Source organism: Pelecanus crispus, chromosome 21 (assembly GCF_030463565.1).
Source record: "Pelecanus crispus isolate bPelCri1 chromosome 21, bPelCri1.pri, whole genome shotgun sequence".
NCBI classification, from domain to species: domain Eukaryota; kingdom Metazoa; phylum Chordata; class Aves; order Pelecaniformes; family Pelecanidae; genus Pelecanus; species Pelecanus crispus.
Window position 1 is genome coordinate 3,185,451 of NC_134663.1, and position 25,296 is coordinate 3,210,746.

The 25,296-nt window shown below is 41.5% G+C and overlaps 1 protein-coding gene across 1 annotated transcript; it reads left to right on the top strand.

Moving 5' to 3' along the window:
• Positions 1–1,204: 1,204 nt before the first annotated feature.
• On the top strand, positions 1,205–23,408 carry LOC104027888 (zinc metalloproteinase-disintegrin-like NaMP). Its single transcript, XM_075723981.1, has 23 exons — positions 1,205–1,329; positions 4,121–4,221; positions 4,855–4,931; positions 6,813–6,891; positions 8,649–8,725; positions 9,770–9,965; positions 10,427–10,489; positions 10,908–10,979; positions 11,535–11,704; positions 12,454–12,538; positions 13,810–13,940; positions 14,735–14,912; positions 15,444–15,533; positions 15,978–16,173; positions 16,860–16,962; positions 17,534–17,690; positions 18,333–18,413; positions 19,028–19,106; positions 20,486–20,576; positions 20,943–21,036; positions 21,590–21,667; positions 22,682–22,744; positions 22,847–23,408. Exons 1-23 carry the CDS (start codon positions 1,278–1,280, stop codon positions 22,877–22,879), a joined length of 2,346 nt encoding a protein of 781 aa, XP_075580096.1. The 5' UTR covers positions 1,205–1,277; the 3' UTR covers positions 22,880–23,408.
• Positions 23,409–25,296: the final 1,888 nt, after the last annotated feature.

The window sequence follows — 25,296 nt, forward strand, 5'->3', positions numbered from 1 at the left end:
ACTATTACATTACCAGTTCTACACCAAAGGTGACTATTGCAATCAGCATCGCACGTAAGTTGTTGTCAATTAGTACGGTTCTAGCCTTAACGAAAGCTCAGAGCCCATTTGTTGGTACCTCCCAATCTGTCCCAGAATGTCTGGAGATTTAGCAAACTTTAAGGGGAAAGTTTGTATTTACAATTTTAGCTTTCAACGTTCAAAAAATCAGAAGTCTTCAACGCATACCTGAGACTTGAGATAGAAATAGTTATCCAATAAAACTTAGATTAGAAGTGTAAACTTTTGTTAGTTATGGCAGTAAAAATTCTGTAGATTTATATAGATTATTTATTTATAAATGAATGTAATACATTACTATATATATTACTGTGTAATGTGTATTGCTACTATAAATTTATATTCATATACTGCAGTATACAGCACAACCCATTCTAGTTCTACGTACTCTGTAATATCTATTCTAACATATAACTTCTATAACGTGGTTCTATATTGATAGCTGTGGCTCCAACAAGCACATAGTATTATTTTATTACAACAGGCTAAGTCAATGATAAGCTTCTAGCATAGATTTTCAGAATATTATTCAGCAGATATCACCTTGATTGCTCATTTGTCTGCAGCCCCTTTTATTATGACATTATCACGTGAACCTCAAGCAAACATTACTAATATAGATGGAAGGGGCAGAAAGCAACCTACTCAGTATTTATAGGCCAGATATGATTCACCAATGTATAACTAGACATACCTTTACTGCTGCTTCAAACCCTGCCCTTCTGTACAGATTAAATGGTAATCAGCAAGAACTGAAACATATTTAACGCCTGCCGCGAGTACCTGTCTTACCTTAAACTTACCTCTTGCAAACTCCCATTCCTCGAGCCACCGGTTGTACCTACTGTTTCTATTGTAGCTTTTTACCAGCCAGACGATAAAAAGACAACATTAGGAGCAGTCCAATCTCCCTCTTTATTTTATTTCTATTTTTCCCGATGAACATTTTCAGGGAACCTATTTCAAAAAAGTAATCAATATATCACAATTCGTGTGACATTAACTAACCAGCCCAAACTTCCGCTTGCTGAACACTCTGTGACTTGAAAATTGTGCAACACCTTTAGTAAACACTTCCTCATATAGGAACAAGAAAAAAGCTGAACAACTCGCTCCCTCTCATTCACTGCACAGGAGACGCCTGCTCATAGCAGAGGCAGCCTGGGAACCCAACTTGCCCCGACCACGGAGACGACTGCTAGACAAGTGCGACCGAGATGACTAATATACTTCTCGTTTCTGCTGTTTTGCTACATTTTCTCCAACAAGGTACAGTGCTTTTTTTTAATCCTTTATCAGTGGTCGCTATGGATAACTTTGTACAGCTTTTATGATTTTTTAATTATTAACATGTAGGTAATACTGAAGAACAGTGAATTAAAGCCATTGAAAAGAATGGGATCGCTGAAGATTGGGATGGTTGCTTTTTTCCTCTTTCTGTTCAAAGCACTTATCTAAAATTCTCTAGTTAGAGAATTATTTACTTGGGTGAAAAATGCCCATAGATTGCCTAAAGACCCAGAACCGGTTAGTTTTGTGAGCCAATTAAGAAAATACTTCCCCTGCAAGTGAGCGGACAATTTATCCAGTTGGGACAACTTATTACACTGACAGCATTTTGGCTGTAAAAGAAAAGACTTTTATTCAGATTCAGTTAATGACATTACCTGAATTAAAAGTTAGCACCCTTATTATCTGTGTGATACTTCAGGTTAGGAGTATTCATATGACTTAACCTTAACAGACCACGCTTTTTTTTTTTTCCATGTGCATTGTTTCTTTCAATTCATGTCAACAGGGAACAGATTTTTTCAGAGCTTAGCATGCACAGGTTTTATATACCTAATTAGACATGTAATTTGCATTCAGGCAGGTATCTTTATGATTTCATTAGTTGCACAGAATATCTGCAACTGTGTACAGTACTAATGCTTAAGGTGTTTAATTTATTTTGTTTCTTGACAAAACCAAACCTTCATTGTCCATGAAATCCTCACTGATGATTTTTCTTCCTGGTTTAGGCTCTTGGAAAAGAACATAATTATTTGTTCCCTATTAGCACTTTTTCTAGCTGTTGCCCAAGGAATTTCTTTCCTCCTTAAAGCTACTGACTCAAGACAATGCCTGAAGCAAGACAAAGACAATATACTGACTTGATTAAAAAAGCTACCTCTAAGAAACTACTTGTTCCAGAACAAAACCAACCCGTTTTCCTCGAAATGCTGTTTGTATCACACTGCAGGAAAAGGTTAACTTTAGGTCTGAATCTCCATTCAAATCTAGCCTAAACTTGAACCATCTGGGCTACAGTTGGCCTTGTAAAAAGAGTCTGCAACAGGGAGTGGATAAATAAAATTGGAGCACAGAAATCTGTTCCGAGACACCTAAAATATTGCTGTGATCATTACGTAAGAACATACTTTAAACTCATGGAAAGACTAAGTCTGCAAAGCAAAAGATTTTTTAAAAGTAAACATAATTAGTTGCTTAAAATAAAATACAAAACATCATTGTAAATTACAGTAACAAACTTGAACGCGGTATTTGCTAACAAGCATGTGCCTGGATAGTTACTGTGTACTGTGTAATGGCTCAGCTGGTGTAAGATAACTTATTAGGACTTACTACCATTATGCCATCTCACCTTTTTCTACAGCACTCAGCTTTGTCAGGATGCAACCAAGTTTATTTTGCAATTATTTTTGGAAAGGGTTAATGAAATAAACCAGTTATGAAGAATTAATCTGTTTATTTTACTGGAACAATTTGCATGAGGATGTGCTCTGTCATTCCAGATATAGAAAATTACAGTAATTGGATGCCCCACTCTTGTAAAAATCTGTCCTTGAGGCAGATAATTAAAATGGGAGTTGGACTCTCCCTTTGTTGTTTGTGGTTTGGGGTTTGGTTTTTGTTTGGGTTTTTTTCTTTTTTTTTTTTCAAATACAGGCTCTTGTGCTTGGTGCTGAGCCCTCCAGAATTTGCCAATTCAGACGAAATGACCTTTTGTAGGAGATTAAAGAGCTTAGGAGGCATATAAACCATGCTGTTGACTTGCTGGAAACTAACACATCCCTCATACGACCCTGTTTTCCCAAATGTTGTACACCAGCTGCTATTATTAACTTCAAATGATGCAACGTGCACTGACCAGCCCTGCAAAGTTATGCCATAAATTAACTTTTGTCAAGATTCACCCAGGCTCAGAAGCAGAAAACAAAAAGAAACACTTTTCATCAGCACTGTATTTCTTCAAAAGTTCTTTGTAGCCACTGCAGACACACAACACACCTTACAAGTAAGACCAGGAAAAAGGGTTATGCGAGTCAAGGAATCATCTGAATTCCTTACCACCTTCAAGATTTTCCTACTTTACTGCCTATCTCCTATTATTTTACCTAGCTTTGGCTCAAATGCCTTCTCCAGTCCTTCTGCTGTCACAAGTATGTAACCACCCTCAATCTGATTTAACAGGTAGAGTGTGTCATTAAAGTACCGTCGCAAGCATTTATGTGGAAGACCAGCTGAAAAGCTTTCCAAAGCAGAAATCTAGGCTTGTTCCAGACTTGTGGTGAACTGCATGAGTTTATTTGCTTATCTAGAGGCAGTCTTAAATTGTCTGCCATCATGTGGTAAGGTTTGGAGGTCACTAGTTTCACAGAACCGTATAACTTAATTCACGTCGTTTGCAAAATGTGAAGGCAAAGGTTGCACCTTGCGTAGCTGGTCTAGCATGTTGGTACTCGAAACCACTGATTGGTGCTGGGGAAAGAAATCCAAAGTGAACTGCATAAAATATTTTGACACCTGGAAATAGGCAGGTATGTCAGCTCATCTGAAATCCAGCCTGGGACAAACCCGGCGTTAGGTCACACAACGGGGGTGACTGCTTCGCAGAGCAGGTGAGCACACGTGCACAGTGCAGAGCATCCGTGAGAAACAAGTGGTGCAACAGATCACTGACTGTACAGCCCAAAAGAATCAGTCTTGACAGACATGAAATACGGTGTTTAATAAGTTAATACTGTGTTTTCATAAATATACATCTGTTTCTCCCTAGGGAGCACGAGCAAGAAATTACCTGGAGTTGAGCAATATGAAATAGTTTATCCACGGAAATTGCACACAGTACATAAAAGAGACGTAGAAAGAAACAAAGAGGTATTAAAAGAGATAACGGGTTTTTTGCTGGGAGGTGGGGAAGGTTTTCTGGAGTCAGAGTACCCTTGGGTTTCAAGTGTAAGAGAATCTGGAGCCAGAAATTGATCTTGCAAAATGAAATGGAAGAGAAAACCTGGAACAGTAATTCCATGTCTGGTAAAGACAGACTGCGAGTTGTGCTCAGTATGCAGTGAAGTTCCTGTATGCCATCAGTGGGTCTTCTGTACTTGTATCTCTGCAGAGATGTAGGTTTTGATACTACTCAGATTTTGAATAACGTATAGACATTTTAATTTGAAGTAAATTAAATCAAACGCTTAAAACTAAGCATGCTCTTACATACTTCAAGAGAGTTATAAAAATGTTTGAATTTAAGCATCCACTTCAGCACTTTCCTGAATATGCAGGGTATGTGCTTGTGATTCTAGAAATACATTTGCAAAAATTTAATTTGTTCCTCTAATTAAAAAATATGAAACAGAGTGACCTTCTGCTTATTCTGTAACTGTCAGAATACTTATTTTTGGTGGGAAAAGGAAGAAAAGAATGCAGTTGGCAACTCAGTAGCAGGCAGCTCGTAGTGAGGCCAGGAACTATAACAGTCCATATTCTAACACTTACATCTGTTTACAGACAAAATACGATGACACAATGGAGTATGGAATCAAAGCCAACGGAGAGGAAGTCATATTGCACCTCCAAAAAAATAAGTAGGTTCAGTTCAACTTTTTCCTTGAGCATTATTCCTCACTGTAAATGGCTCTGGAGGGCATTCAGGATAAAAGACCCAGGACTTCGGCTCCTGTAAGATGGGGTATTATGGTAAATGCAACCTTTCAACTCCAGTGAAAGAAGAGGAGGGGAGAGAAAGCATCATGTCACTAGTTTGGTAATGTGAAATAACTACACAGGCATATGACACTACCATGATGGACTGACTTCCCTATACTGCTAACTCTGTTCTCCCATTTATTTCCTAAATGGCTAAATCCACTGAATGTTTAATGTTTTCATATTATTTCACAAGTTCTCTGTGTCCGTGGATAGTCTATGGGTTATATTTATTTGCTCTATGCTGGCAGAAACTACAGAGAAGAACGAGGGAAATATCCATTAAATGGGACTGTCTCAGCTCTGTATGCTTTTCAAAAATGGAAAACAGTAATAAGAAATACAATAATCCTTAATAATTTGGCTTCCAGCACTCCCTACCTTAATACTACTGCTGTTGGCCTTTTGAGTAGTCTAATATATACCGGCACTAACAAACTGCTTTATGGAAATTGAAAGCAAGGAGAGCTCGCCTTGGCTGAAGAGATTAGCAGCATTTAAACAGGCCATGCAGAGGGTACAGACAAGCAGCGGGCTTTGTTACAGAACAAAGCGTACAAAGAAAAGTCCAAAACTGTACAGAGCAACACAAAATACAGCACAGCTGTGATTTTCTTCTTGCTGGCTCCACCATAATATTTAACATGGGATCAAACAAGTCTGCTTTAATAGGTACTTTGCTAATGGCTGTGTAAATACAATAGTACTATAATCAGTTCATGTTTAATGTATGCTATAATTAACTGTTTTCCCCCGTTTTAATCTAGTCTAAATATTTGGAGGGGTGGAATGGAAACGATATTGTACTAAATCCCACTCTTTCAAAAGAAATGGGACTGTGGCAGTTTGGGGTAGTTGCCCAAACAGAAGCGAGCGTACGCTCGCCTTGCTGCTAGCTTTAGTAAGACTACAGCCCTGGCTTAAAGTTAAGCATCTGCTTAGCGCTCTGCTGCACAGGAGCCTGAGGGCACAGAGCCTTGCAGGATCTGGCCTTCCGCAGCAAATCACAAATGTGTATGCTAGTAAGAAACCCAAAGGCACCTTTCCCAGTGGTGGAAGAAATACAGTAATTTATTCCACAGTCATGACATCCTCCTTTGAAGGTTCAGGAACAAGTGTGTGTCCAAAAATAGAGTTTTACGTAGACAGAAAAGAAAGAACAGGTTTAGACATAGTGATTACAAAGATGAGAACTTGCGCTAGCAAAGTCATAAAAAAGCTGTGAGCACAAGAATTGGACAAACATCCGTTAGTGTGATCTGTGCACGGGATCGAGTGTGTGCACACGTGCACGCACAGGTACGCATGGGCACGTGTGAAACAGATTAAGGCAGCTTTTCCACTGAACTAGATCTTTGCTGTTTATCATCAGCGGGGGAGAACCGGGAAGGGAACAGAACGGTACCATGTCACACGCACTGTGGAGCGGTGGAAATGTCTACACAAACTGGAGGCCAAAAAAGGATCAATACTGCATATGTAGTTATACATTTACTTTCAGATCTACTAAGAGATTACTTCATACCAATGAAACAAGTAGACTTTAATTGCTTTCTTATTTTAGAAATGTCCCTTTGTTTGAGTAAGGACTAGGAACAGGCAGAATTCCCCACCCAGCAGCTTTGCTTCCTAGTTTTTCAATACTAATAATAAACTGAGTAATCATTTGAATTCCCTAGATACTTGCATGTTATGAGATTGCCTCATTTCTAGATGACTACAATTTATTTTGAATAATAATTGCACTTGACTCTTTGCAGGTACCTATTAGCTAGAAACTATACCGAAACGATTTATTCTGATGACGGCCGACAAATAACAACAAGTCCTGAGATCAAGGTAATGAAAAAAGGTTTCCTTCCCTCACACTTGCAGTCTGGAGGAGCTCCGTATAGGATTCATGTGTCCATGAAATAATAGCACATATCAGACAGAAAGAAAAGATTTTAAATCAAGGTTCTAAGCACCGTAATTTAGGATGCCTCTGAAGGGACAGGGAAGGTGTGACTCGTGACTTTGGCAGTGCTACACCGATTTACACCTCTTGAGAATCAGACACAGTTCCTCTTTCAAAAAGGCGACCGCTTTTCACTGTAGTGGCTGATGAGCACGCTACCTGAGCTGAATTTCTCTCTTTTGTCAGGAAAGGGAGTGGAGGCAGGGTCATTCCACTGCCTTCTACCTCCTGACTTTGCTCATTCTGCAGAACTCCCTGACTTGCTTTTACACCCTAATCTCAGTGAGATCAGAGATTCAGATAAAGACAAATTTCCTCACGGCTCACGTTACCACCCACGCTCACAGCAAACGCACTGCAGGTTACCCCAGGTGGTTTCTCTGAGCCATGACAAATCAGTTATTCAGATCCAGACAAAAAGGAAGTCACTGTAGAAGTCAGGTTTTAATTAACTGTGTGCTCATGGGTCTTACCATCAACAAAGCTCTCCTCTGAAGCTTTTTGTCCAATGTCGTGCTATGTGTTTTAACACATGTAATTTGGAATACAAAGCCTAATATTCTTTGTCATGGAGTGATTAGCTGGGAACAGGAGGATCATGAGTGAAATAAATGTGCATCAAGAATTCTGGGTTGGTTTTTTTGTGGAAAAAGATGCCATTTCTGATTGCTCCGATTACTTTCACTCCCTGAATGGATCCTGTGAAAAGCAAATAGCACCCACGCCTGGTTAAAGACAATCTCAAACAGGCCAACCTATGCAGCTTGCCGAGTAAGCAATTCCTACGTTGTGGATACTTCATTACCATCTCAGGAGTTGTTTTCTCTCGTACCCTCAAAAGATGGAGAGCAATTCTGCACTTCTCTCTCTAGTAATTTTCACTTTGTTGGTTGTCTTTTTCACTGAAAGAAAGTTGGCACTTTGTGATGGAAGGAAGACAAATAAACGGTAAAGTAAAACCAAACATCCTGAGAAAAGGCACAAAGCATACAGGTTTGAATACTGTTACAGGCCTCAAGAAATCTATTAAGGAAAATCCTATGGGTAAATTTTTCCACAATACCTCTGTGACTTTGAAGTCTCTTTGAACACAGAAGTGTTCATTAGACCTCAGATCCCTAAGTCAATTAAGTCATGAAAATTTTTCCCCTAATCACATGTTTTAATATAATACATGCATTTTAATCTCATTGAAGTTAAAACATTTAATTGTTGGGTTAATATTAAAGGGTGTTTCCCTGAAATTTGGCCACAAAAAGATTATTTGGTATGGACCTTATTTCAGCAGAGCACATCAGTATATGCTTAATTCTGAGCGGTGAATGTGCATATTCTTATTTTCATGCACTGTTGTGTATTGACCAGAGCACACCATGATTGGATTTATCACAGTTTGGGTCACTCTGTGTTGAAGGATAACAATAACAGTACCGTAGCAAACATGGACATGGTCACCAGCTTTTTTCATTTTAAGAATCCCCTCTAATGGGAGATTTCCTCAGACAGCATAGTTTGTTGTAGCTTGTAGCCAGAAACGTAGCTATGTCTCCTGAAATCACCAGATCTAGGCCGATTCATTGCAGCGAGTGAGACATGGTACGTTGATACATTTGGCAATGGCTTTTTTCTTTCTAAACAGGATCACTGTTATTATGAAGGTTACGTTCAGAATGATGCTGATTCCACAGCAAGCATCAGTGCTTGCAAAGGTTTAAGGTAAGACAGAGGTTTGGTTCCCAAAGGGCAGAATATGCGTACTCTTTGAGGATGCATTTTCCAATTTAAATAGAATCAGGATGTAAATAAGTGGTGTTATCTTTTATTCATGCTTATCAGTAAACTAGTTTACAAAAAAAAGGGGGGGGGGGGGAGAACGGAGGAAAAAAAGCTACCTTTCTACTTCAGAGTTTATAAACTGAAAGCTAAAGGAACAACTACATCAATAAATTTACATGACTAATTCCATATTACACCAGGTCGTAAATCATAGCATTTGGTGGTGCTTACAGTAAATGTGTAGGGTGGATGCTTCTAAGCTGAAGGAAGCTCTGCTGACGCTTCAGGACAAAGCTACATTATTTGCAGTGCTACAGCAGTTGCAGGTCAGAAGGTTCAAGCTGTTGCATGAAAGGCTCAGTTAAAAGGATCTGCTCCTTTGTGATCACTGAAGACACAGCGGCATAACATAAAATGGCAAGAGGATGACTGTTAAGTCTGAGAAGCTGCAGCAGAACGTTTTCCCAGTGGTTAGCGGGGTTTTGCCAAAACGCAGACTTCCTTTGTGAACACTTCTTGCGCAGCTTGTGAGTTTACATGTTAACACAGAATGCTTATTTTGACATTTGCTGCCCGATATGATTCAAAACTCTTAATTCCTTTCAATATTTCAGCTTTTCATCTCAATTAAAGATGAAAACATATCTTTGAATTCCCCACTGAACCGAAATTCACTTTTCAATCACCTTTGTTAGCACAGAACCCCCAAATTTAGAGCTAATTAATTCCTAAACCAGTTTCTTTTTGACTGACAGTCTCCTACTCAGAGACCTCACCTGACCAGCCAGATCTTCCAATTGTCTCAGCAGCTTTGATTTCTGCCTTTAAATTGCTGTACACTCTGCCTGCACGCTGACAAACTCTTCCGTTGCATCAGTGTGTGCAATGGTTCGTATGCCTGGGCTAAATGCTGTTAGAGATAATGTTGCTATCTTGACTCAGACCTGCGGATTCAAAAGATCACAGTCTAACTAATTTTCTTAGTGGGTATTTTGAGACCCGTGGTCAGAAGTACCTTATTGAACCCTTGGGAACTTCAGATGGAGATGAACATGCGGTCTATAAGTATGAGAAACTGGAACAAAAGTCCATAAAAACCTGTGGTGTACTCAATAATACCTGGGAATCGGATTTGAACAACCCCATCAATGGCATCTTCAAATCCAGCAACAGTCCAGAAGTAAGTCCGTACTTGAACAACAGCCCAGTAAGTACGTGTCAGAAAAGAAATTGAGGCCGTAGGAGAACTCTGTGAGTAGCATAAGTCCCACTTTGTCTGGGGGCAGCTCCAGAAAAGAAGCGATCGCCAACAGTGAAGCATAATCAGATCTTAGAAAACAGTGCAAAAATCGCACAGACCTGAGATTTCAGAGTCACCACCCGAGTTAAGCTGTCCTGCATGTACTAACAGGTGCCCATGTGCATCTTTAAACATCTAAATACTTAATATCTAGCCTACCTTTCATCATTTTAATAATCATTTTAATATCTAGCCTACCTTTCATCATTTTAAAACAAGGCAGTCCCATTCTAGATGACTTGGCCAAAGAAATACCCTCGTAACTAATAGATAGGTTTGAAATTGCAAACGTTAAGACTAAACCAGGCCTCAGAAGTCATTTAAATGCATCTTTTCTCTAGATGAAGGCATACCTGAAAGCAAAAAAGTATCTGGAAGTTTACATAGTTGCAGACAATGCTTTGGTGAGTACTGAAATGATTTTTTTTCTCATTTGACCAGCTAGAGGTGAGCTTTCCGAAGCAGGTACTACTCATATCCCTGGGCTCCTACTACAATTACAGTCTACGCTATGTTTTACCACTGGCTTCGGCTAGGAATAGGATTTCCTAATGTCGATTGCTTTTGAAAATCCCACCTGTAGATGACGAGAATTCAGAAAACACGGTGCAGTGCCTGCCATTTTCTGCACCCTACACATAGATACACATTTTAGAAGAGCCTGATCTTGAAATACATTGTCTGCTGAAACAGTACCTTGAAAAGATAGTAAGTAGGCCAAGTATGGTGTGGTCTGCAGTGCAATCTTCTGTGGGATTTTTATTTTCTGATAAATCACTTTTTTCTTCTCCTTTTCCTAACGTACTACGTTTACATTTTTAGTACAAGAAGTACGAGCAAGATGTTAAAATCGTAAGACAAAGGATATTTGGAATAGTCAATTTCATCAACACGGTAAGAGTAAATACAGCAAACTGAAATTGAAACAGAAGTTATTTATCATTTTTTTTCTTTTGCAAACATCATGAATTTTCATTACTGCATGTAGGACGGAATGGCAATTGTAATTTATAAGACAAATTTAACACATCTGTCCACGTTAGCCTGTTCTTTGTCCTCAGATACGAGATTCCTATAAATTCAATTATTGTTAAAGAAAGATTTATACCTTAACAGCTGTTAAAGCGAACAATTGAAATCCTTCAAAAGGAATGAACTGATTTTCGATTCTTGACTTCTTTTGCAAGTCAAATTTCTTCCAAAATATTGCTGGAATTTTCAAGTATTTTAAAACCATTTTTATAGCTGGTTTAAATGTGGGGGAAACTAAGATTTCATGTTTTGTGACTTTTTAATTTTTTGTTGCAACTTCAAAGTGTGGAAAAACTTCAGTCAGGTCTGGAGTGGACTGCAAGAGACAAAAGCGAACCAATTACCAGGATAAGCGTTTGTTTCAGAAGTCTTCATAACGTACTTCATTTTTACAGCAACGCTGTTTCTCTGCTGCAGGTTTATAAGGCCGTGAATATCTACGTGGCTTTAATTGGCCTAGAAATCTGGACGGATAATGATAAATGCCTCCTGAGTCACGCTGCAGGATTCACTCTGGACAGTTTCTCCAAGTGGCGCCTATCAGATTTACTGAAGAGGAAAAGAAATGACAACGCTCAGCTAATCACGTGTGTATCATTCTGTTTCCTATTTGCTTTTCCAAGGATGTTGAAGGAATTTGTTCTTTAAAAATTGGTCACCAACCCACCAGAGACGCTGTCTATATTGAACCAGATTTCATGCTTTCCCATACCGGACTGTACTAATTCTAGGACAAAAAGATAAATGTGTGCTCTTATTTCTTGCTTTTATTTTCTTCATGGAGCACGATTACCTGCTAGGACACAGTATCTCATCTTTCTGTCTGAATCCCTGCAAAAACAGGCAATATGGACTTTTCCTACATCCCAGTCTCTCCTTTTCCCTGCTCTGGTCACAGAACAGTTGAGTGTCCTGAAGACTGCGGCACAGACTAACAACCTAAGGAGCCATGACGTGAAGTTTAACAGCTGGGAAATGCACGTTGCCAAACCAAACCGGCACTCACTTCGCTGTTCTGGCTCATGTTCAATGGCCCTGATTCATCCAAGCACTTTGCTACATTTGGAGCACTTCATCAAGCCCTTGACACTCAAACAGATGCTTGAAGTCTGATGAACAGCAACGTCATTTAAGCAAAAATTTAAAATGAAAAGTGTATTCAATTGTTTTCTGATTTGCACGTCCTCAAATAGCGTATTAAATCAGGGATGCAAAACAGAGCTGGAAAAGAATATATGCTTAAAGCCCTCAGCCTGGTTAAGAAAGCAGACCTGGCTTCAGATCTGCGCCCTGCTCACATCACTGCGTTTCACTTTGCCTTTCTTCTTCCTTACAGAGGCTACGACTTTGAGGGGACAACCATTGGATTAGCCTTCCTAAAATCCATATGCAGTGATACATATTCTGCAGGTATTATTCAGGTCCGATTTATTTTTATTTTATTTCTTAAAGGCTTTTCTGTGTTTTTTACTCAACCAGCAAAGGACATTTATGAAAATTATTGGGTGTACCACACTTTCAGTTTTCTGCCTGGCTGACATCATTATTTTATTAGACTGTGGAAGTTCAGAGTCAGAGAATTTATTTTAAATGAAGCGCAGAATTTATTTTAAATGAAGTGCAGAGGGTAAAGAAAGTACACACAAAGCATGGTATCTGTGTTATCCAAATGCCATCGTCAAACTCTGAGCCATGTATTTGGTGTACCAGGCCCCAACAGAGTCAAAAGGAGACAAATAAGTGATTTTGTGCCTCTCCCTTAAGGTTCCCCGTTTTGAACAGGGAATTGGTTCTGACTGTCATAATGCGTATCATCGGTTTAGCCACTTAATTACAGCTGCCTAAACTCCTGTACTTAAACTTCAGCCTAAACAGGAACACAGATCCAAAACTTTACCAACAACACTGGGAACTCAACCGCTGCACCCAGCTTCAGAGGCCGGGCTTGTTGGTAAGGGGAATGATCGACATGAAATTCCAGCTTTCCCACACCATAAGGAAATCCTAGGATGATCATCAAACCAGAATGCTTTTCAAGGCGTGGGGACGCATTTTGTAGCAGCGTGATTTGCAATGCCATGCTGGAAGAGCATGACCAGTCGCTGCGTCTCGTGCTTTACGCATTTCCACTACCCCTGCTGCTTATACATCCGGATTTCACCCACAACAGCAGGACTTTTCCTTTCCTCCCTCCCACCAAGCCGCACAAAACACCAAGCTAAGAGCCAAGATGGAGCACAGCATCTGCCTTTCCTTTCTGTGCACACATAGAGCTGTACACAACAGTTACCTTGGTGTAATGAGTAATAATTATACAGCACCCACGTAATTACCCTAAGCACAGAGACAGCTATCCAGAGAGAGGATTAAGAGTTTCAGATGTTCAGTTGCCCTTGACATTCAGTTGTTACTTGGCAGTCTAAGTTCCTCATGTTTATTTAAAAACTAATTATACCAATTTACTCATGTTCATTAGTGGTATCATCTCATTGCTATATAATATTGCTATATATATAATCCAGCATAAACTGTGGAACAGACGCATGGATTGAACAACGTATCAATCCTTATGTAGCAGCGAGGATAATTTTCCTTGAAGAAAATTGTCCTATTTCTAGCCACGTGGCTTCTCTGACGTTCCTACTTGTTCTAAAATACTGATGGAAACAGCAGCCTGTTCTTATCCCTACAGGATCACAACAGAAACGAAATTGCAGTTGCGGCTACCATGGCACATGAGATGGGACACAACCTGGGCATGAGTCACGACACCAATGCCTGCACGTGTAGTGCTAAAGTCTGCATCATGACAGATACCGTCAGGTAAGAGTTTGCATAAAAAGGCGAGGGCATTAATGCACAGGGCAGCTAAGGATGGGATTTGAATAAACTGCCAGTTTCCAAAACTGAGTAGTAATTAATTTTATTCTCTGAGATTATTCCATTCAAATTATACAAGAAAAAGAGAACAATGAAGAAATTCCAGCCCTTGTAAGATATTCCCAGATAAGATACCATGCCTGCCCCTGCCCCCCCCCCCAAAAAAAACCCAAACCAAACAAAAAACCCAAACCAAAACCCAAAGCTGTGGTCACTTTCAGATAACATTAGCTTTGCATATGTGGTGGGGGCCTCCACATTAAAGCATAAATGATTTCTCCCTTACAATGACAACAAAACAAAACTGCTGTGGTACCTCCGATGACAGAGCTTCCCCAAGATTTACCTAAACTATATTTTTGTTCTCTACGCTGAAGATGTCTCCTGTGAAAACTGCACAAAGTGCTTGCACCTTCACTAAACACCCATTAGACAGGAACCTAGTTCAATTTTCATCTCTGGTTGAACACCCTGAGCCTCTGCTGAACAGCCCAGTGGAAAACTAATGCCTGAAGCATCCAGGCACAGATAGTGTAGACCAGGCTTAAATCGTTGAGATGTGGGATTTATTATATGCAGTGTCTACATTTAGTACATTATTTTTTTTCTGATCTGTTTGTTCCACTTTTTTTTTTTTTTTTTAGCCACAGTCACTTCCTTCCTTTCTCTGGTAAAGGGTATTGCTTCTCCTTGCCTATGCCGATCCTAACGCAAATCCTCCCGCTTTCTCAATATAGTGCTATCGTCCCCATGAAATTCAGCTCTTGCAGCCTCCAAAGTTTCGAGAAATACATGTTGAATGACATGCCAAAATGCTTGACAAACATCCCAGACATAAGCAGCATCATAGCACCTCCATCCTGTGGAAACGGCTTTGTGGAAGAAGGAGAGCAATGCGACTGCGGTACTCCTGAGGTATCTGCATAACCGGGAATAAAATAATACTTGGAAGAGGCAAAGAGGTTTGTTCAGGCTGTACAGTAGCTGATTTCTGTTAGTTTCTGAAGTGGCCAGTTCAAAGGTAGCTGAAATATTTCTGTAGAAACTGTGGTCAGCAAATTGCTGATCTGCAGCGCAGACACCCCTACGAAGGGCATGCTAAATGGTGGGAAAGACGACTGCAGCGCTTGTCATGCTGCGTGGACAGAGGAACTGAGAATGGTGAAGAGCCATACACACAAAACCATCTCAGAAGAAATAAGCGAGTTCCCCACAACTTCTATCAGCATTTTCATAATTAATCACACTTTGTACTCTTTATGCGCTCACTCACAACGGCTGGCATGGCTTCTAGGGCAAATGGTTTTCAGAGAAGCAAAGTGCAGGTCCAAGCTGTCCTCCCCTCCCTCGATAACCAAGTACGGGATGGTTCGTGGAGAAGGCGGTTCCGCGGGGGCCAAACCCTGAAGCAGTGTACCAGAGCTCTGACTGCTGATTCTGTCACAGGAGTGCACAAATGACTGCTGTGACCCCAAGACGTGCAAACTGACGGCAGGTTCCATGTGTGCACACGGAGAGTGCTGTGAAAACTGCAAAGTAAGACTCCTTTTAATCTCCAGCTTCTCTTATTTTCCGGGGTATATTTTTTTTTTTGCCCATGAGAAAGCAGCAATACACCTTTCAAAAGAACCAATCCTCTTTACTTGTAATTAGTGACACAGCACTGTAATGACAAGCGCACTTTGTCCATCCCAAACTACACCACAACTATCAGTTTACTCAATCTTTCAACATCCTGGAGAAATGAGCGTTTTGACTACCCATTTTCTCCTGGAAAGAAAAGCCGAGGCACAGCCAGGCAAAAATCTTGTCCATTGACATAACCAACTTCACATTAGACACGGACCTGGCCCCTCACGCAACTCGTGCAGTTAGGATGAGATTTGTCTCCCCTAATTTTAGCCCTCTGCTTCAGTGTGATTTTTAAATGGCATGGAATAGTGGTGTGTTAACTGTGGCATTGCTTTCCCCCCACTTCAGTATAAAAAATCGGGAGCCACCTGCCGAGCAGTTAAGCACGACTGTGACCTGGTTGAGATGTGCACAGGCTTTTCTGCGGATTGCCCAGCAGATCGATTCCGTGTGAACGGATATCCCTGCAACGACGGCAAAGGCTACTGCTACATGGGAAACTGTCCCACCCGTGAAAACCAGTGCAAAGCTGCTTTCGGACCACGTGAGTACAAGTTGGCATTGAAAAAAATCCAGTTGCCTAGGTCAAAGGAGAGAGACAAACGTAGCTTTTGTCTGCTAGCAAATCATCAAAGATCTTTTGTAAATCAGGACCAGCATGTCTATATAAATGAGTTCTAGTTTGTAGCATACACTATTATTTTTCTATTTAATACTGTAAGTGATTATAATGTGAGCTGAACCTCAGAGCATACAATGCAATGTATGTCTAGAGAAATGGGAAGTGGTAAGCGTATTCCTCTTTCGCACAATGATTTTAAGGTAACTGTGGAATGGAGCTAAGTGAGTATTCTTTGCTTGATAGGAAGAGGAAATGTCCGTATTTCAAATTAATGTCCAAATGTAGCATGCCTTTATGTTTCTGAAGGTGTGTGGTGGCTTGCTTACCCTCTTCCCAGTCCCAAACCATCTCAATTTCTATGTCCCTTCTCTTAGGCAAGGTCTATTTGGTTTGTACCGGGTAGAGGGAGAACACACAGGACAGGTTCTGCTGTGTGTGCACAATAACATTGCAGAATTAATGCATGAGGTGCCAGAGAGAGTCATTTAGGCCCACGGGTATCTTCACTTGGAAAGGCCATTTCCTAAACAGTTAAAGGCAATCGAACGTTATTAGTTTTCACAGGTAGAGAACCTAAACTAATCCCATTGCATTTTCCTCTTTCACAGAGGCTACTGAAGGTGCAGCTTCCTGTTACCACATGAACGAGAAAGGGGCATATTATGGATACTGCAGAAAAGAAAAAGGTAGTCACGTCCCGTGTACAAAAAAGTAAGCACTGTGTTACAGAATTTGCTGGGATTTGGGAAGAGAGACCATTCCTATTCAAATTAAGAGACAGAAGCAAACAGCACACTATTTTAGGCGGCACATAGGTCCACGTGTCCCTTCTTTTTGTTTGGTTTGAATATTGTGGTAAAGACAATGCTGAGAAAACTAGTTTCCAAATCATGAGATCAGTCTGCAAAAGAGCAAGTGTGTGCACCTGTATGTGCAAGGCTGCTTGTGAAGATGACTGCATGTGTGCGCATGCACGTGCAGGGAAGGGATTTTTGGACCGGGAACTTGAACCTCAGGTGAACCTCAGAAGTTGAGGACAGGTCAGTTCAATACTAATTTCTGTAAATTACTGTGGGCTCCCTAACAAGCTCAAGAGGAATTAAAAACCTGTCACCTTCTACTCTCAAACCGACCCGAGACCTCCACAATCCAAAATTCCCTTCTGCAGCTATTTCTTTTGAGTTCCTGTGTGGACGCAACAAATTCCAGCTGGAGGAGAGACCAGCTCAGATAGCTTTGCTGTGCCACATCGTCGTTCTAGCAGCTCTTGTTCTCCTTCCAGAAATAAAATGTGCGGAAAGTTGTACTGTACGGGGGGGAACGAGATGCCTCGGGACGGGAGCCTGGTGGCTTTTGGGTCCTGCAAAGCAAGTTTTCCCAGAAATGAAGAAATAGACCATGGGATGATTCTCGATGGAACGAAGTGCGGGAATGGGATGGTTAGTAGAGAAAAGCTTCTCTCCTTATTTTTTCCACTCTTTCAGTCTTGCTTATATCATTAGCTCTTTTAGCAGACAAGAAAGATTTTAAACAGGGAAGTGCACACTAAACTTCTGCTGATTTTATTTGCCATACCTTCCACCTTACAACTACAGCAAATCAGTAGCAAAGCAAACAGGAACTGCTTTCGTTCAGATTTCCTTATGCTTGACCGTTGTCTTATTATTTTTCAGTGACACAAATCTACGCGGCAGCAGAAACATATCTTTGTATGAAGGGTTAAAAGATTATATATTACTATTTTTAATTATTTCCATAATGGATGTGTTAGGCATCACTGACTGCTATGTCTCATTTCTTTGCTATATATTTCTACTTGGGAGGGGCGGGGATGAAGGATTGAAGAGGGGTGGAAAGCAGTGATGTCTGTAGATCTTTGTCACTCCCCTTTGCTATAAAATACCCAAAGGTCGACTGAAAAATTATATCTGCATATCAAACTCCTAATGTAGGTTTAAGTGATTTGCAGACCTGTTTCTATGCCTCCTTCTACTCTTCATCACTTTATACAATAATGTGCAAGCTCTGCATGTTCTGGAAGCTATAAATCACTTTGGTGACATTCGCCCTGTACATTTCAGGTGTGCATCAAGGGAGAATGTGTTTATGCTGAAGATGTCTTTAGATCAGCCAACTGCTCTGCCAAGTGTACTGGACATGCTGTAAGATATGAGCATTTGATGCTACTAACTTAAAAAAAAACCAAGAAAATTATGTGTATCAGCTACAGACCTTATTGATGACAGTATTTGAGTCATTGGGATAGGCATTTGCAAAAGGCAAAGGTTGTGGAGTTAGAAGCTTCCTATATTTTTATGAAAGCAAATCCAACCCAATACAGCATCAATATTTTTGCTAAGGAGATCACAGGAGATGGACAAAGGGTCCGTGTCTGGCCCTGCCTCTGAGCCACAGCATCACAGCCATTCTTTTTCAGGTCATCTTCTCTTTTGGGAAGATAATTGTGCTCGTCTCATTTGAGCATTCAGAGACCTACAGATGTACAGACCAACTCTGCTGCTTTGTGCCTTGCACTATAGCTTTCACTGCAGAAACACCTGCAAAAGGCACACAATAGCAGTCAGGCCTGTCCTTTACTGAGCAAAACTGCTCCCCTCTGTGATAAATTTTGGTCCAAGTGGAACGAGAGGGGGTTTCCAGACCTAGCTTCAATAAACTTACCAGGACCCCGACCCAGAGCCACTGAAATTTTCTGACATGGCAGCTTCGCTCATATTTCCAACCTGAAGGCATTCCTGGCTTTGTGCTTCCTTAGGTGTGCGACCACGAGCTGCAGTGCCAGTGTGAAGAAGGATGGGCACCACCAGCCTGCGGCAGCTCGTCAGCACTTACCAGTAAGCGCTCTATGGCCACGCGCTGGGTACTGCTTTAACGCCACTGACGCAGCCCCAACTTGCCCTGGGCGCCAGACCGTTCCTTTGCAAGTATTGCACATCCAGGCCTCTGGTTTCAGCGCAGCTTTAAGCCGCTGCAGCTTGTATGAATAACTAGAGCAAGTTATTTTTCTTTCTAACCTGACAGAAGCGATACACCCCGGAGATTATTTAGAGTAGCAGGCTTTTCCTTTCTCCACCCTGAGATAACGAGCACACCATATTAGCTCCCTGTCAAATTTGAGTGGAGGCAACCTCCAAGAGGTTTTGCTGAGAGGGAGGTAGGCAAGTTCATTTCTTTATCATCTGCACGGAGCTCACCTTTAACTGATCTACCTCTGAGGGAAAATACTTTCTGTACAGATTTCCATGTGTTTGGGAGAAAAAAAATTTAAGCCTTTGTTACTAAATATTTTTGTCCTCTCTCCACACTCCCTAGAGCATCATCAGCTCTCAACATCGTGACTTGGTTGAGGCTTTAAAATAGCTTTGTTGAAGGAAAATTGTGAAGCCTCAGTTGTATACAATTCTGCCATGGTTTAACCCAAGGCGGGGAAAAGTAAGATTCATGGGTTGAGACAAAGACAGTTTAACAGGACAGAAAAGGAAGGGAAAATAATAATATACAAAATAAGTGATGCACGACACAATTGCTCACCACCTGCCAACTGCTGCCCAGCCAGGTCCCGAGCAGCAGCCCCCCGGCCAGCTTTCCCCTAGTTTCTATACTGAGCATGACATCATATGGTATGGAACAGCGCTTTGGCCAGTTTGGGTGTCCTGGCTGTGCCCCCTCCCAGCTTCTTGTGCATCTCCAGCCTTCTCAGTCAGTAGAGCATGGGAAGCTGAAAAGTCCTTGACTTAGTGTAAGCACTATTTAGCAACAACTAAACCATCACTGTGTTACCAACATCATTCTCCTACTAAATCCAAAACACAGCGCTATGCCAGCTACTAGGAAGAAAATTAACTCTATCCCAGCCAAAACCAGGACAAATGCCAAAGGCCTGTGCCCAGTTTTGGGTAGCACCGTTTGAGAAAGAGGAGAGGAATGACAATGAAATGGTCTTTGAGGATGGACAGAAAGGGCTAGGTTTGTTTAGCCCAAGGACAGCTCAGTCAATAACCACAGTCTCAAATACGGCAAGAATAGCAGGAATACACTCCTTTCCGTCACTATTTGTGGCAGGAGAAGCAGCCATAAGCTTGAGCAATAGTGAGGACAAAGAGGTCTAGAACTCATGAAAAAAAATTACTTTGCCAATAGTTGTGATGGGGAAACCGCTTAGTAATAGTGGATCTTTTAAGAAATAGCAACTTGTGTTCTCTCACCCTGACAGGCTTTGCTATTGTTGCCGGCGTGCTGGTTGTCCTCGCTATCGCAGCAATTGCAGCAGTGTTACTTCTCCGCTTCCGAGTATTCAAGAAGAGGTAAAATGCCTACCCCCACTGAGGGAAAAAAAACCCAAAACCTAGAGCCAAGCAACTCCTGGATAGGTTTTATGCTGGGGTTCTCAAAGGGGGTGGAGGGAATTAGACACTGAAAAGCCAAGGAAGTTGGTCCATGACCTTTGTTGAGCTGTTTCAGAAATCCCATAGTTGGGAAAGGACTTAAGACTTGAAGCTGTAGCTCTCAAGATTAATCCTACATAATTAAAATAAGGAGGAGAAAGAAAGAAAGAAAGAAAGGACATGGCTATGTAACACACCAATAGGAGTAAAGCAGGCATTCAACTTCAGCGGGTTTTTTTACTTCAGTCAGGGTAAGATTTACAGTAATATGTAATACTTGCATAGCTGCAGGACCAGAAGAAGACGTGGAGCCACAAACCAAGTCTTTGTGGATCAAGAACAGAGAGAACACCCTGTCCTGGCGGTCCCTGCCCAGAAGGTAAGAGCGGGGAGGCACCGGGTCAGCTATAGTCTCCCTGGGACTGTAACCGAGGGGTCGAAACACCAAAACTCATCAGGCAAAGTGCTCTACATTTCCAAGAGGGCTTCAAAATGCTTGTCTAGGGCTGAGAGGACAGTGCTGTGAATCCCAGCATTAGGAGGGAGTGGAGAAAGCTCATGGCACTAAGTCCCCGAGTAATCTGTCTGCAGCTTATTAGGGGCACGCAAAGATGGGCTCAAGATAAGGGCACAAAAGATGGGCTCAAGATAAGGGCACCTTACCTACCATTTCACGCCATGGTGGACCGCAATGACAGTCTGATTCCAAAGGCTGGGGAAATCGCTGCGCTCCAGATAAGGCCCTGTATATTCTCTCAGGGCCAGACGGCATAAAGCATCTCTGCTTCTGAAATGAATGCATCCTCTTCCCCCCATTAATGCATTTTTTTTATATAGAACACAAGCCTGCACATTCCCACGGGAACATGGGAATGCACATACATGCAATATGTATACAAGGTCAATACGTTTTATATTCTCTTCTTTCACAGCCTGCCATAAGGCCAAAAGGTCCCCCACCTCCTGTTCCTGCTACCAAACCAACCTCTTCTCACACAGAAGAGATTTTTGTAAGTATAACCCTGCAACTTTTCACACCTTTCATCTGAGCTGCAAATGACTATCAGTTGCCAATTAGTATTTTCAGTTTCTGACTATGATTAAAAAAGTCACAGACATTCAAACCACATATTCTTTCGAGTAGGAATCACCTTTTTTGCCATGTAATCCTAAACTGCACAAGATACTCTTAATCTGTGCGAAGGAGTCCTGTACACCATCACAAGCAAATCCCATTAGCAATAGTACCTGGAGTCCAAACCAACAGGGATTTCAGGTGTAAACACAATGCAAATGATGAGCATCTTTGCTACTACAGATGTTTGCAATGGTCCCTGTGTTGTGGAGAACTGGTAGTCTCTAAAGATGCCACCTGTGAGGGGATCTCCATCAATGTGCATATATATGTGTCTTTTGAATTCTTACAAAAATTTGGAAACCAGAAGAATATGAGTATTTGCCATTAATAAACCCAAAGCATCCTACTTAAATGAAAATGCCTCCCTCATATGTTTACCATCTCAGCTCTTGAGCCCCCTGCCCACCTGATACAAGGATGTAGAAACCAGCTTCACACTAGCAACCTAATTGCATGGTACTACCTGCATAAAGAACGATGGATCAGGACTAAATAATAAAATACAACAAAAAACCTCCACGTATCAGCTTGATTTTAAAACCACATTTAAATCCCACTGTCTTTAGAGATGCTTTCCTCAACACGCACCTTGAGCACGCGATCAGTTTTAGCTTCCTAAGCAGTCTATTTGAGCATGGATACTTGAGATACAGATGAATTTACACATTGAGAATAGCTCAGTGGCCTTCTGAAATGGGAGATCTATACCCCTTGTGTATTTGTATTATTGTGCCTTCTTGTGTGCGGACAGATTAATCTAATTCACCCCTAGCTTTTCCACTAGGAAAATACTGTAGTAAATATACGAGGTAACAGTAGCAGCAGCTGAGCTCCTGAGGAGCTCTCAGGAAAGCCTAATGACATTTAAACTACATTTTTGTTACAGGCACCAGAGAGAAAACCTGTTCGTCCCCCAGTTCCCAAAGGCAAACCTCCACCTCCTCCAAAGGTAATCTGAGTTCAAATGCGAACAGCAATTCTTTCAGGATGTAATCTGTTAAAACTGCACCGGGCACACTGTGATTTGTTTAACTCTTTCTTTTTCATGTAGGCTTTAAAACCTCCAATTAATCCCAGAGTATGATGCTTCTGAAGTAGGGCCGATCAACATACCTGAAATTTGCAGGGACAATTTGTTTGTCCCTTGATCCCTCCACTTTTGGCAACGGCAACCAAGACAGTCTTCCTGTTCTCTTTAAAGAACAACTGATTGACAGCTGCTTTGAAAGAAAAAGTTTGGGTTTCAAACAGAGAGGAACTCTTTGGTGATGACATTAAGATACTGTCCAAAAGAAAATGAAGCAGAATCGCTACTTGCACTGAGGTGTAGACTGGGAGTAAGTTATGAAAGCTGCTTAACGCATCCTAACTCCGAGGCCACCACCGCAAGGTGTGGCTGCACTGGGACGCCCTGCATCTTCACTGCTTTTCTGGGCACAGGCCTGAGAAGATCAGGGAAAGTATGGCTACTATATGTTTGTAAATTGTCAACTTCTGGCTACACTTCTGGATCTTTGCCAGCCCTCTCTGCAGCAACAGACCAGACCTCCTTCTTCACCTGCGAGTTGCAAGCTCTGGACAGAGAAAAATCCTTCCCACCCTTTGGAGAAAATGTTGTGTCCTCGAGGCCTGAACTAGCCTTGGAATAGTAAGATTACACGCTGGAAACGCTTTGATTCTGGAAAGGTCCTTTTGGATCGGATTCTCTCATTGATCCTTAGATTACCTGTTAAACAAGATTCCTCTGTTGAGTAGGTAGAAGGGGAGATACGCTCAAAAGCAAAGCACACAGGAGTCGAACCACTTGCTGCCTGCAAGTGCTCCCAGAGCTCAGGCTGTGCCAGTTCAAAAAGAGCTCCAGCTGCCACCATCGCACTTGGACAGAAAAATTCAGAAAAGCACAGTCAACAAAATCCTTAATCATTGATTTCATTTGCCCCTCAGCTCCAGAAATAGCTGAGTATTTCTCCCTTCCAGGATATACACACCTTGGTGTTTTCATTTAATTGCTCCTGCGCCGGGGTGTGTTATTGTAAAGTTGCTAATGAGAACTAGGCTGGGCACAGGGGTTTGTTATTGTGGGACAGCATCGCAGCGCGAGGCTTTGCGCACTGGTTTACGACTGAGGGGTTCTTCATTCGTCTTGGCCTGTTGGCATCAGCGTTGTTGACACTATTGGCCTGCTGGCATAGATCGGCATGATACTGTTGGCATTGATGTTAATAATACTGTGAGGGTGCTGGCACCGATGCTGTTGTTACCGTTGGCACTGATATTATTCATGTGGTTGGCATCAATATTTTTAAGTTAAAGCGCACAGAAGTGTTTTTCAAGGAACAAAAATTTTACCGGGGGAATAAAAAAAAAAAAAAAGAGAAACAAAATTGCCCTGGACCCAAAGTACTCAAGATTTTATAGATGTTCCAGTTTAAACTGGATTTGGGTTTGGATCAGGATCAAAATCAGAACGCAGATCCAGATCCATTACACCATGGCTCAGGAAGGCAGTTTCCAGCCCTTGGGCATAGTGGCTTTGCTAGAGAAAACCACGTGGCTGCCAAACTACCAAAACAAGATCTGGGGCCTCGGGCCAGCATTGTGCATGCTAACCTTTACCTGTACTGGGTTCTGACCAGGGCCTACTAGGACTTTTAAACAAGCGCGATCCTCGGAGGGCCTGAAACCTTCTACTCAAGTTTGCAAACCAGCTCACACCTGCTGGAATCCTGATCCACGTCATCTTGTTCAGATACTGGACACATAACTGTACTGTTACTTTTCAAATGCTCAGCATTGTTATTTACAGTGACTGCTACTACAGCTGCACACCGCAGATCCGTCGTCTCTGATACAGAAATGCATTAAAAAAAAAAAACCCAAACAGTTTCTTCTTTTGGGCTAGGCTTGCTTTGAGGTTGCCAATCAAGTACTGTATGCTCTGCAAAACACAGATGTGATGAAATTACAGTCTTCAGTTTGAGGAGTGAGGTGGATTTTTTGTTTTAGGATAGATTTTAGTGGAAGAGCATAGCTTTCTTCCGCTTTGGATAATCGCTTTTTCATTTGAGTCAGTGTCATGGTTTAACCCCAGCCAGCAACTGAGCACCACAACAGCTCGCTCACTCCCTGGTATTGCCAAACCCTGCCAAGTTAGCCAGTAAAGCTGAACTAAATTTATAAGGGTTGACAAGATACTACATCATAATTTTTCTGCCACCTTAAAATCTGTTTCTTCATGGTTTCCAACCTTTTCCATTCTGTGAGCACTCAAGAATTTTCCAAGGATATAGAGATTTGAAGCAAGCTGAAGTCTAGAGAGAGTTGCTTTTTCTTAATTACCTTTCTAAGATTCAACTCCCAAACCATGGAGCTTGGGCTTACTTTCTCCTGCAGAAAACCCGTACTTTGTCTGACCTGTATGGGCTCAAACCTCCTTAATATCTGAACACTTTCAGAAAGCAAAGCCTGCACTCCAGCACCCAAGCAGAGTGCGAGTGCTGT